The sequence below is a fragment of the Sebastes umbrosus genome, chromosome 3 (assembly GCF_015220745.1).
Source record: "Sebastes umbrosus isolate fSebUmb1 chromosome 3, fSebUmb1.pri, whole genome shotgun sequence".
Taxonomy (NCBI): domain Eukaryota; kingdom Metazoa; phylum Chordata; class Actinopteri; order Perciformes; family Sebastidae; genus Sebastes; species Sebastes umbrosus.
The window spans coordinates 7175235-7188596 of NC_051271.1; the positions used below are offsets into that span (position 1 = coordinate 7175235).

The 13362-nt window shown below is 42.7% G+C and overlaps 1 protein-coding gene across 3 annotated transcripts in view; it reads left to right on the forward strand.

The window, feature by feature from the left end:
* The window catches only part of LOC119485872 (inactive rhomboid protein 2-like), a 37721-nt gene that overhangs the window by 16927 nt on the left and 7432 nt on the right, over positions 1 to 13362 (forward strand). For all 3 annotated transcript variants that reach the window (XM_037765687.1, XM_037765688.1, XM_037765689.1), the window contains 15 exons: positions 2309 to 2472; positions 3063 to 3246; positions 4816 to 5037; positions 5228 to 5356; positions 5856 to 5965; positions 6272 to 6493; positions 6751 to 6862; positions 7278 to 7352; positions 7819 to 7980; positions 9247 to 9332; positions 9483 to 9546; positions 10497 to 10591; positions 10721 to 10796; positions 10888 to 10988; positions 11540 to 11693. In XM_037765687.1, coding sequence (XP_037621615.1) covers positions 2309 to 2472; positions 3063 to 3246; positions 4816 to 5037; positions 5228 to 5356; positions 5856 to 5965; positions 6272 to 6493; positions 6751 to 6862; positions 7278 to 7352; positions 7819 to 7980; positions 9247 to 9332; positions 9483 to 9546; positions 10497 to 10591; positions 10721 to 10796; positions 10888 to 10988; positions 11540 to 11693 — 1956 coding nt within the window. The remainder of the gene's footprint in view (positions 1 to 2308; positions 2473 to 3062; positions 3247 to 4815; positions 5038 to 5227; positions 5357 to 5855; positions 5966 to 6271; positions 6494 to 6750; positions 6863 to 7277; positions 7353 to 7818; positions 7981 to 9246; positions 9333 to 9482; positions 9547 to 10496; positions 10592 to 10720; positions 10797 to 10887; positions 10989 to 11539; positions 11694 to 13362) is intronic.

The window sequence follows — 13362 nt, forward strand, 5'->3', positions numbered from 1 at the left end:
AGTCTCAGTATGTTGATTTAGAGCACAATCAGAAGGTTGAATTCGGATTAAAACACCCTCAATCAGCAGTGATACAGGAACTTCAGTTCAGTTTTATTGGAAATTAATAGTAAAAATGATGTTCCTTCACATCCTTACAGCAGTTAAAGCGAGTCATTTAGCTCACCGGGTTGATGGACTCTTTGGAAGGAGATGTCGTGCCTACTAATCGTTTGACTCAGCGTTTGCATATGCTTAGGAAGGACAAGAAAGACTTGTTGCGGCAGTACTTTATTTTTAAAAGTTCAGAAGGGATTAAAACATGTTAATGAGGGTAGCGTGCTCTCCCTCTCTGTTCCACTTAATTTGCCATTTGCTCAGACAGGGAGGCATTTTGGACAGATGTTATCCAGTTTTCTGGGCACAAGGCCATACGTTTCCCCGTGTGGACCCCATGCCTAGAACATAAACGATGCCATTTCAGCTATATAAAGTAGTAGGTTGTCAGAGTTTAATTGAGCATGGTACAATTAAACTGTTCCCAAAGAGCAACTTGTGTAATAAACATGCAAATAAAGTGTGAACTCGGGCAAGTACTGTAGCTTTGGTTGTTACAAGAGAGAAAAGGAGAAGCAGAAAGAGGCCCCACAGCCAGGCTACTAACTGGTGTTTCCATTACTAAAACACTTTTGAATAAATTTGGAAATGCTTCGCAACTTCATGAACTGTTTTAATACTGAAACAACTACATGTACATTTAAAAACTGAAGACAAAAAGTCTATTGTTAATCTGGGCTCTTTTCTGCAAAGCCTAAAGAGAGATTTTAAGTGCACAAATCCTGCATAAAGTGTCCAAGATCGTATAATTAATAAGTCCAACCATTGTTTTTCTCTGTTAGTTGCTCTACAGTGGCAGATACCGTGTATCTCCCTATCTCGACAAGCTGAGCCACAACCTGAACATACGGCTCACTTACAGCTTGCCTCGAGCCCCATTAACTCTCAGAATGACAGCACCATTAGCCTCGTCCAACTGCAGAGTCACTGCAGGTTAAGATAATGGACTCTCGCTGCACCCCGTATAATTGAAGAAACACTATAAACAGCATACACAAGTGGGTGTTTAAGAGAGCAGGCCCCTTTTAGCAATGCCCGACCACATAAAATATTGACTGCGTCCACATTAAATGTGCACTTAATCCCAATATCTCAATATTGGGATTTAGTCCTGCCACTGACCCTGAGTATTGTAGTCATTAGAATAATTACTTAATTACTTTCTTAGCAGTCTGATGATTTAAGAATAATTTCATCTGAGGTGTTCCCTGCAGTCCTGCAATAATAATTGCTAGATAGTTTTATTCTGCTAATTGGCCAATAAATTACTGTAGACCTTCATAAATAACTATGCTGCTGTTGCCGCTGCTGCTGCTTTATTTAGGTAATTGTAAAATTCCTACTACTGTAATTGTAGGAATTTATTAGGGCTGTCAATCGATTAAAATATTTAATTTCACGATTGTCCATAGTTAATCACGATTAATCGCACATTTTGTATCTGTTCAAAATGTACCTTAAAGGGAGATTTGTCAAGTATTTAATACTCTTTTTAACATGGGAGTGGGCAAATATGCTTGATTTATGCAAATGTATGTATATATTTATTGTTGGTAATCAGTTAACAAAACAAAAAAATGACAAATATTGTCCAGAAACCCTCACAGGTACTGCATTTAGCATAAAACATATGCTCAAATCATAACATGGCAAACTGCAGCCCAACAGGCAACAACAGCTGTCAGTGTGTCAGTGTGCTGACTTGACTATGACCTGCCCCCAAACTGCATGTGATTATCATAAAGTGGGCATGTCTGTAAAGGGGAGACTCGTGGGTACCCATAGAACCCATTTACATTCACATATCTGGAGGTCAGAGGTCAGGGGACCCCTTTGGAAATGGCTATGCCAGTTTTTCCTCACCACAATTTAGTGTAAGTTTAGAGCGTTATTTAGCCTCCTTCGCAACAAGCTAGTATGACATGGTTGGTACCAATGGATTCTTTAGGTTTTTTAGTTTCATATGATGCCAGTACAAACCTTCGCTGCTACAACCTCCGAAAGATCGAATAGTGGCAAAAATTGCAAGTTGCGTTAAAGAAATTTGTGGCGTTAAAACAAATTTGCGTTAACGTGTTATTATCGCGTTAACTTTGACAGCCCTAATAATATCTCAATTTCCCACTGTTTAGGCACTATTAATACATATTCATTATACCGTAACAACAATCACTATATCACTGTAACAGCATTTCTCCTTTCCTCTGGTCAGCCACTACGACCGTCCCTAAAAAAAAGCACGGGTGGTCAAGCAACCGATTCTGTGTCAGAGAGCGTCACTGGAGCCAGAGATGGAGAAGCAGAGGGAGGCTTCTCGTTCAGACGCAGAAGGTCAAAGCTTGGAAGACAATCGTCGATCTCACAAAGCATCCGCAGGTAAGATTAAGAGTTTGCTGTTTGGGTCATGTTTATTATTTTTGTTTGTGTTGCTCAACATTCAGGCAAAGAAGGAATATTACTTAGAAGTGAAAGTCAATTTGTCGTTCCATTGCAACATCAGCGCCCAGCAGAGCTACGCTTCCGCCATTTTGGACTGAAAGCGACTACAGGACACGTCATGCTGCTAGCACTACTAGCTACTGGCCGATAGCCGGTTGTTTGGGAACAGAGACGTTAATACATCCACCACGGTACAGGCTTACAGCATACAGCCCATGGGTGTATTATAAGATAATAAAAGTGATGAATTGTAGCCAATATATACATTATTACAGTTGCACACAGCTAGCAGGAAGCCGGCAGAACCGGATATGTCATATGAGCGTGCAGGGCGGTGCAGTCCTGTGGGTCTGATGTACGTTCAACTTTTAGGACATAATGATTTAAATGAGGGCTATTTAAGTGTTCGCACTGGGAAGTTGATTTACCTCAAAAAATGACTGCCCCTTCAGCGTAAAGAACTGAACAGATGCTATTTAATTGTACTCTGTGATACTGAGGACACCGTTTTGTTTCTGTACCTGTAGGAATACAGCCCAGTGGTTTGGTGTGGGGGAAGACTGTGAGACCAAGCAGCAGCTATGGCACAGGAAGAGCCTGCGTCACTGCAGCCAGCGCTACGGCAAGCTGAAGGCCCAGTATAGAGAGCCTGAGACGGCCACCAGCATCGACCAGGGCCCCGACTCACCAGCCACAAGCAAGATGCCCAAGGTATGTTACTGTCATAGAGACATATGAGCACTGTGTGCCTTAACATACACACTCTAATCCAGCCATTAATTCACATCCTGATTAAGGTTTTATTCTACAGAATTTGTATAGAAACATATCATATCCTGATCCTGTTGCATGATTAGACCAAAATATCATACAATGGAAATGACTACAGAGACAGCAAAAAGACACAGAATGAGTCAGAGCAGGCTCTGAGTCATTCCACTTTCCACTGAATCTCACAACCAGCCAACAGGTAATAACTTATAATAATAACAATTGTCCCACCTGTATGATTTAACGTTGTGACACTGAGAGGCTTCTCTGGAAGGACAGGAGGAAAAAATTTGTGGTAAGAGAAGGAGATTGAGGAGAGAGGGGAAAACGTGTCCGGCTTTAATAAAACAGAGTGCTGTATGGTGATAGATGTGGACCATCTGTGCCCCAGATGAATCATGTCACTCCCTTCAGTCCGTGTCAGACAGCTCTACTCATCCTCTCATCTTCCACTATTTAGTTTTTCTTTCGCTCTTTATTGTGTCACTACCCTCACCTGCTTTTCTTGACTGCCGTGGCCGGAGGCATTATGTTTTCGTGTTGTCCATCCGTCCCATTCTCATGAACGCGATATCTCAGCCTGAAAGGAATTTCATTACACAAACGTCCACTTGGACTCAAGGATGAACCGATCAAAGGTCAGCGGTCAAAGGTCACTGAGACCTCACCTTTTGTTTTTTACTTAACTCCCTCGATACTTTGCCTCGCAGATCGTTTGCTTTCCTGTGCAGCGTGCACATTGATATCATGACGGGAAAATTAATGAATAACGAATCAACCTGTGGTTGAAATCGCCCTCGTCAAGTCCTCCGCTGTCCTCAACTGGCTCTGCGGTACACATGCAGACCGGTGCCCGTCTCCCTTCATGCCGCTATCGAGTGAGCGAGCGAGGAGCCCCGGCAAATGGGTGCTGTTCTGCATGCATGCTCGTGCTGAAGAGCTGGCTTACAACGGCAATGTCTCACCCTCGGTGAGGGAAAAGCAGTAGCAAAGCAGTCCGTTTCATTACTTTGTATTCATGTAATAAATATACAAATATCAATCAGATGGTAATGAGAAATGATGCACAACAACAAAAAATCGGTTATAATAATTATCCGCTTACAGTGATCAATAAAACCCGGACAGACGTGAACAGTATAAGCGGTTTCCACTGTAATTCATATGCTAATTATGCCAATTTTACACAAATATCTATTAAGTTAAAATGATTAAGTGATGACATTTTGGCCAGACATGGATGTAAACTGCAACTTGACTGGTTGGCCGATAACCGTGAGGCGGTAATTCTAGTTTCTTTTCACTTTTTTAATCTGGAAGGCCAGTGATAAGAATTTCCATATAGAAGCATTGTGTTTTTTTTTACATACATGTGTACACAGACAACCGAGAGGGCGACTCTTTCTCAAAGTGTCACACTCAGACGTTTAGTAGGTTTTTGCCAAGTTTATGTTAATGTCATGGTAAACACATTTATGTCAGGTTGACCCTAATCTCTGTTTTTGGCAGATTGTTGATCCCCTGGCACGGGGGCGAGCCTTCCGTTGCCCAGATGAGGTGGACAGTCGCTCCCCCAGGACGCCCCACGCCACTCAGTCGGGTCCCGTCACCCCGGGTGTCACCTCACTCAGCTCCTTCACCAGCCAGCGCTCCGGGTACAACCGCTTCCCCAGGCGTAGGAGGGAGTCTGTCGCCCGCATGAGCATCCGAGCTGCATCCAACCTCCTGAGGGTGGGTGGTGTACCAGAAAACTTCTGTGTGTTAGGATGTATTCCAGATAGGGAAGATAGATGTTTTACTTATTCTGCAACCACAACTTTAATTACATAACTTACCTTTTAAAGTTTAAATTATTCCTAAGTAGAGCAGGACTGATCTCAGAAACATTATGCATGTGTAAAATAACTTTTTTGTTGTTCAGCGTCATAGCGGCATGGCAGGCTCCCTGACCGGTCGCAGTTTCCCCAGGAGGAGCTTTATCAGGCCCAGCTGGATGGACGAGGACACCGTGGACTCAGCAGACAGGTCCGAGTCGCTCTTCTTCAGCAAGGTCAGCAGTCACTCTCTCTCTGTCCTCCTGTCAGTGCCTTGGCAGCAATTTCTCTCTTTGCTGCGACTTCCTTTTGGCAATTTTTTTAATCTTACTTCCTTTCCCTCCCTGCGTATGTCAGCAGTCACACTTCTCCACCACTGTGTTCCACTTTCACTGCTAATCTCTCATCAGCCTCCTTTCCACAGCAACCACTTTCTTTATCCTTCCTTCCTTCCATACACCCATATCTAATAAGTATATGTTTATCAAGCTTTCTATCACCCTCTATAGCCTTCTATATGTCAAACCTATTAAAATATGGGATGTTTGAAAGATATAACTCAGAAGATGCTCATCATCTCAGCTGTATTTCCATCCTCCTTCATGTCTACTACAGCAGAAACGGGATCCTATTGTCTAAACACATATGAGGCTGCTAATTCATTACTGCTCTCCATTTTTTTCCTCCTGAACTTCCTCTTCCTCTACTGTGACCTCCGTGACCTCTCCTGCGTAGGTCGATGCCCATGGTGAGTTCTACTCTATGGCTGACGACGTGTTTGAATCGCCTCCCCTGTCTGCAGATTTTGCTCCCAGCGGGCAGTCTGACCAGAAGTTCCCAGGCCTGTGAGTAAATACACAATGACAAACATTTAATCACCTCGATAAAGTATGGTCAATAGAGGTCAATACAACTGCTGTAGTTAGACTGTAACAAAAGCAAAAGTTATTTTCATTTTAAATTAGTTTTCATTGTTTTCTTAAGATATTTACTTATCGCATTTCATATGCAATTGTTTAATTCGTACACCTTCATTGTCTTCTTCGGCTTTATCCGTCTAAACTCCACCTTTCTGCTCCCTCTATCACTCTTGCCTCGCCCCTCTTTCTCACCCTTTTTCCATTTCTTCAATGCCGTTCTCCCAACCCCAGTAAGGACGTATCTCGAACGCCCAGGACGCCACAAACAGTAGGCCCCGAAAAGAGCCATCCTCGCCGAGGCGGACGCATCGCCTCCCAAGTTAAGCACTTTGCATTTGACAAACACAAGCGTCAGTACGGCATGGGCGTCGTGGGGAAGTGGCTGAACCGGAACTACCGACGCAGCATCAGCAGCAACGTCCAGAAGCAGCTGGACGACTTCCGCAGCCACAGGTCGGGAATGAGCAGATGCTTAATATGTGTACAGACACATTAGTAATAATCGACTTGTAGACCTCAGTCAGCAAGAGAAAACTAACCAGAGAAGTCAGCTACTTTGTTTTTTTATTTAATTAGTTTAGTTTTATTAATTTTAGGCAGATTTGAATGAAGACATTTTTCTCCCCGTAATGTGATGTTTGACACCAGAACTAACTGTGTTGGCCAGTCATGATTGTCACCTGATTGTGGTTCTCTGCTGTGTATTTCAGGCCCTACTTTGCCTACTGGATCACGTTTGTCCATATAGTAATCACTTTGCTGGCCTGTTGTACGTACGGTTTTGCCCCTGTGGGGTTCGCACAACATTCTACGTCTGACCTGGTGAGTGAAGCTCAAAACTGACAGGTTTATTGTGAAATACTGACTTTATTTGAATTTCTTTTACATAATTAGTTGCATTTTACTACCAAGAGGACATAAACATCCTGCTATCTGTAGTGCCAAAGTGGCTGGTTATTGTTTTTTTTTGTGTAGGAATCCATGCTATCTAGTTTCATTTACATAATCTGCTCAATCAATACATGGCTGAAAGCATTAAATATTGAAAACAACTCTTTTTTTTGTCCAAGCAAACAGAGTTCATCAACAAAAAGATGCATTTAAGAGACGAAATGTATTTTTTTTTAATTATTCTTCTCTCAGAAATCATAAATGAACACTTTAAATGTTTTGGTGCTTACATGTTAAACATTTAGCAGATCATTTGCCAACTGTGTCACTCTGTCGCCCTCTGTAGGTGCTGAAGAATAAAGGTATTTATGAGAGTGTCAAGTATATCCAACAGCAGAACTTCTGGATTGGTCCAAGCTCTGTGAGTCTCTTGCTGCTCTCAATTCAGCTGCTATATTACACTATATTGTTTTCACTATCTGCCTCGATGGACACTCGCATGAGATGTTTGTGTTGATGTGTAAAACCCAAGTGAACTGTTCCCTACACCACCAGACTGTTTTTGCCTCGCCGGATGCAGCAGCGTTACACCCTCATTAGTTTGTGACTTTATCACTGGCTGCATTTCCTGTCACATACTGGTGTGTCAAACAGATTATTTTTGTATCCCGCATTCAGCATTTGAGGTTTCACTTGATAAAGTGGGAAGTAGTCAGTGTTGTGAACACATATTTACAGCTTGTTAACAGACAGAGAAACGTAATCTACATCCAGAAATAACGAATGTATGGAATTGATTTTGAGTTTTTCTTCACTGTAGATGACTTAACTAATGTGTGGGTTTGCCAGGTTTGCGTATCTTATGTGTAATTTCCTCCACTTTTCAGGACGACCTGATCCACCTGGGAGCCAAGTTCGCGCCGTGCATCCGTAAGGACACACAAATAGTCAGTCTGATCCAGAGGGCCAAAGACCTGGAGAGAGAGTCCGGCTGTTGCGTTCAGAACGACAACTCCGGATGCGTGCAGACACGCAGCTCCGACTGCTCCGTAAGTGGTTTATCCTGCTTCTTCATACTTTATTAACTTGTCAGTATAAAAAACCCTGCTGCAGTTTGAGAAAGAAGTCGAACAAAGACACATTCAATGAATATGCACAAGTAAGTTACACCCACCTATGGCCACAGACTAGAAACAGCATACACTCCTAAACACACACTCACACGTGAGATTGTAATCTGTGAGCAGTTAATCATCATTCTTTGCGTACTGCCACACATTTTTTTGGTCATTACTGTAATTACATTTGTCAAGAAAGAGTTTAAAAAGTAAGTGCAACAAGATTTAAACTAGGGCTCAAAGTTAACATGATAACACATTAACGCCAAATCGTTTTAACGCCACTAATTTCTTTAACGCATTAACACAATCAATTTTTTGAAGGTTGTAGCGGGCTCAGTTTTAAAGCTAGAGTGAAGATACTGGCATCATATGGAACTATAAAAATCTAAGGAATCCATTGGTACCATGTCATACCAGCTTGTCGTGAAGGAGGTTAAATAACACTCCAAACTTGCACTAACATTTTGGTGAGGAAAAACTTATGGCCATTTTCAAAGGGGTCCCTTGACCTCTGACCTCAAGATATGTGAATGAAAATGGGTTCTATGGGTACCCACGAGTCTCCCCTTTAAAGACATGCCCACTTTATGATAATCACATGCAGTTTGGAGCAAGTCATAGTCAAGTCAGCACACTGACACACTGACAGCTGTTGTTGCCTGTTGGGCTTCAGTTTGCTATGTTATGATTTGAGCATATTTTTCCTGTTTCAGTTTATGGACAATGTTTGTCATTGTTTTGTGTTGTTAGTTGATTTCCAATAATAAATATATACATACATTTGCATAAAGCAGCATATTCCCCTCTCCTATGTTGATAAGAATATTAAATACTTGACAAATCTCCCTTTAAGGTACATTTTGAACAGATAAAAAATGTGCGATTAATCATGGACAATCATGGGATTAATCGCGATTCAATATTTTAATTGATTGACAGCCCTAATTTAAATGTAACAAATCACTTTCCTCAGTACAAAGATATTTCTAAGTTGCTTGTGGGGAAAATGCAAAGATATCATGTTGGGTACATTAACATTTCTTAATATTTAAATTTAAAACTGATATTTCTATATTTGTTGTGAGTGTTCAAGATGCCTAAACAAATGATTGCTATTTTGTATATTATTAAATTCCCTTGTTATTCAATAAAAATGAATACTAAAATTGAATACAAAAATATCTGTATATGCAGGAGACGCTGGCCACCTTTATTAAATGGAAGGATGAGCATTTGGACATGAACAGGTCCTCTGGTTCTGTCTGTCACCAGGATCCCAGGTGAGAATGTGTGTATGTGATCATTGTGCCACATGACATGTACAACCCTAAGAACAATCAAAGTAAGTTGTCATTATGGATTTGTAAGTGAATGAAGTGCCCATATTTCAAGTCTTCTTCTGTCCCTGTGGTGTTGCATGTTGTGACCAGAACGTGTGAAGAGCCGGCCTCTGCAGTGCCTCATGTATGGATGGATGACATCACCCAGTGGCCGGTAAGGGGACACTGCTGCTTATTTGGAAATTAATTTTCTACACTAGCGTTCTTCATTTAAAGTTACTACAAGGAACTTTTAACTGGTTATGAAACAGTCTCAATTTAATATTGAGGCCTCTATTTGACCTTCAAAAGTAAACGAGATCATCAGCGAGAAGATTGACTATTTATCTATCTATATAGTATCTATATTGGCATTCTTAATGTCTGTCATCGGGTCGTCAGACGACACGGTTTACGACATGCAGGTTCACCAGAAACTCCTTCAGCTCAGACTCCAGTGGAGCCTCTAGCAGTGACCAGTCTGCAGTAGCCTTCGCTGTCACCTTTGACCTGCAGTCAAAGCTCCGGCGGGAGGCGGAGAGCACCGCACTCGGCAGCAGCAGCTCCTCCTCCGGCCAGGAGCAGAGCTTCGCCTCGCTGCTTCGCCGGTCCCTGCTAATCCAGATGGGAGAGGCCAAAGACGAGGTGGTGGTCGGGAGGATCCACATCGACTTCAGTGGGAAGTTCCTCTGCGTATGCCAGCGGATGGAGAGAAGCTGCAGCGGAGCAGCAGGGTCCATCTGCAGCTGCAGGACCTGGAGCTCACCGCCCGCTTCCTGGGAGCCAACACCGACACCACGCTGCTGGAGGCCCTGGCCATTTTGCTGGGCTCGCTGGAGGGAAGGGAGGCACTGGAGAACCAGAACCAGGACTGAGCGGGTCAGACTGTCAGACCCTGCTGCAGTAAAAAGCGAGTTTGGGAACTGCAGATCTTCTTGGAGCTCGTAGAAACACTACCGCTTTTGTCCACAGGGGCCGCCAAAATCAACACGATGAATGTTCCTTTTAATAACTTTAAACAAAATATTTTTCTCTATGCTAGTCTGAGATATATAACAGGAAATAAGATAAAGGCAAAGATCATTGTGCAGTATGTCGATTTAACGGCTCATTGCTTGTCTCCAGGTGTGTACGGGTACCACGAAGTCGAACAAAACAGGCTACAGACACATGGACTGTAACATCAAGGGACGACCTTGCTGCATAGGAACTAAGGGCAGGTGAGACAACAAGTGTGTTGTTCACTGCCTGCAGATATCCCCTGGATCTACTGTTCCACATATTAATCGACTACATTGCCAGGATGCCTGAAGAAAATTTGAACTGCATTTTGCTTGTCCCCCCTGTAGATGTGAGATCACGACCAGAGAGTATTGCTCTTTCATGCATGGTTACTTCCACGAGGAGGCCACACTCTGCTCACAGGTAGTGTGTGTGCATGTGTTATGTGTGTGTGTGTGTGTGTGTGTGTCTGTCAGTGTGTGCATTTCTAAACTCATATATTACTCTTGCACAGGTCAACTGTCTGGATGATGTGTGCGGCTTGTTGCCCTTCCTCAACCCCGATGTTCCTGATCAGTTCTACCGTCTCTGGCTCTCTCTCTTCCTCCATGCTGGGTACGCACTGCACCCCTCACGAAACGAAAGATAGAATTTCTCTTTGAACATATTTAGATGGGGCTCTTAATTTTATTATTTCTTTTTTTTCTGGTTTTCAGCTGAGTCAGCTGTTCAAGTATAGGCGTAGCCACAGCAAAAGTAACACTTCTTAACTGCTAAATAGCTTGTGTTTAATATGCCTTGGCACAGTGCTAAGCCTATTACGCTGACTCAATCAGCCGTTTCAGTCGTTTGCTGTGAATTATTGCTAAGTGTGGTTTCATTGTCAGCATCCTTCAGGATTTAAACTTAATGAAATATTTCTAAATGAGGCCCCAACGCTCGTGAGCTGCTCACTAACATTAATACTGATGCTTAGTGCTAATACCAGGCACGTGGGAAATCCCTCCGGTCTGCTTTTTAAAACAAGCAAACAAACAGGCCAAGGAAGCTTAATGGAAAAACAAAAAGTGCAGATGTTTGCAGTGTGTGTAAAAATGCATATGATATAATACACTGGTTGAAATACCAGCAGCCTGCTCAGATGTGTCATTCTCTGACTGATGCAGGCTGTTACACTGCGTGGTGTCGGTGGTGTTCCAGATGACCATACTGAGAGACCTGGAGAAGCTGGCAGGTTGGGTCCGCATCGCCATCATTTATATCCTCAGTGGTATCACTGGAAACCTCGCCTCCTCCCTGTTCCTGCCCTACAGAGCTGAGGTGAGTTCTTCACATGGATACATGCATGCACAGACATTAAACGCACACAAACAAATGAAGTGCACACATATACAGTAGACTCTTAAAAAAAAATACTGCAGGCGTTAACAAAAGCAACATAACGGCCAAGCACGGCCAGCTACATTGTCGGCAAGTAGCTGTTGAAGTTTTGCTCAAGCGCTTGTTGACGAACAGGATGAAACAAAAATATGATTGGTTGATGCTTCACCGCATCATTGGAGCGCTGAAAAAAGTTGAGACGAGCTCAACTTTGATTTGACACTTTGTCAGGTGGCAACATGTGTCAGCCGTCAGTTTGTAGCATCATGTTTACCGGCTTCCATTGAGAATGACTTGTAGCCTGTTGCTGTGTCGCTCGTAGTGTGAACGCAGCATTCATGTTGTGGCGGATTGATCGGGCATACAGGCTGCAGCAGGATGATTACATTGTTAGTAAGATGAACTCAGCAGAGGGAGTTGGCGTGGGCTTCATTTGGCTGTTAGTGAATAACAAACAACAACATCAGCTCATCTCGCCATGTCTAAAAGTAGTAATAGTAGTAGAGTAGTAGTACTAGTAGTAGTAGTACAGTTTCCTCTTTTTGTAAACTTACCTTTTTATTCTTTCTTTCTTTTTTTACCTGTGTGTGTTTACAAAAGTGAAACCAAAAGGTTACATTCAGTTACGTAGACATTAGGGATGGGTCATGATTTTCGATTTTTTGAATAGTCATTAAATTATTAAAAATCGCCGCGCCACTCATAGTTTCAGAAGGTAGATCAGCTGTTCCAGCAGCGGTACATATCGGCATTCAAACCAGACAGAAAAAAAAAATAAAACTCACCAAAAACCGTCATGCTTTGTCTTCCCACCGGCCTCTTCCACTGTTCCAACAATGTGGTTGAAATAAACTCTTAATCCACAGCTTTAGATTGGAAAACGTGCCGACCTTACACTGCTGTAACTTTCCAGTAGCGCAAATTCAAAGAGAACAGGGGGATGGGGCGGGGGGGGACTACTTTTCCTGCCAAGAGATTTCCAAGAGAAGCCGATTTATTTCCATTGCTTAAGCACTCACACTTCATACTCAGATATGCACACATTCACACATTCACACAGTTAAAGACACACATGACATAATGTTCTCTGAGCTGGTCAAATGTCTGGGTAGTGACACAGATGTGAGATATGGACCTATGCTCTCCAAAATCTTTTAACATTCCTTGAATTAATTAAAGACCCAAAGCTGCCGCCCTCACCAAATTGTCAGACTGTTGTACTTGATGCATTGTTCTGTTCCCCTCCTTCGGGCCACCTCTATATTTAGACTTAATAGCTGCTAAATCTAGTCTGAATGTGCCACATGAAACCAAGACAGCCTTTACCGATCATGTTGCAGCAGTTTTTGATGCCAGTAAAATACACTTTTTTACACATTTCCATTGTAACTCTAGTTTTTTTTGCCTGCTATTCCCACTCAGTGGCTTAGCCCAGATTACCTTGTCTCACTTACCGGAAGGGGGTTTCTCACACTGGGGATTATTAGAGCAGACCTGACTGCCCCCATCTAGAGAGGTCTGGGGGGGCAAACCATAAGGAAACACCTCATGGTGTTAACTGTTCAGGTGCCTGGAGAAACTGAGCTTAAATGGATAACACATTATGAGA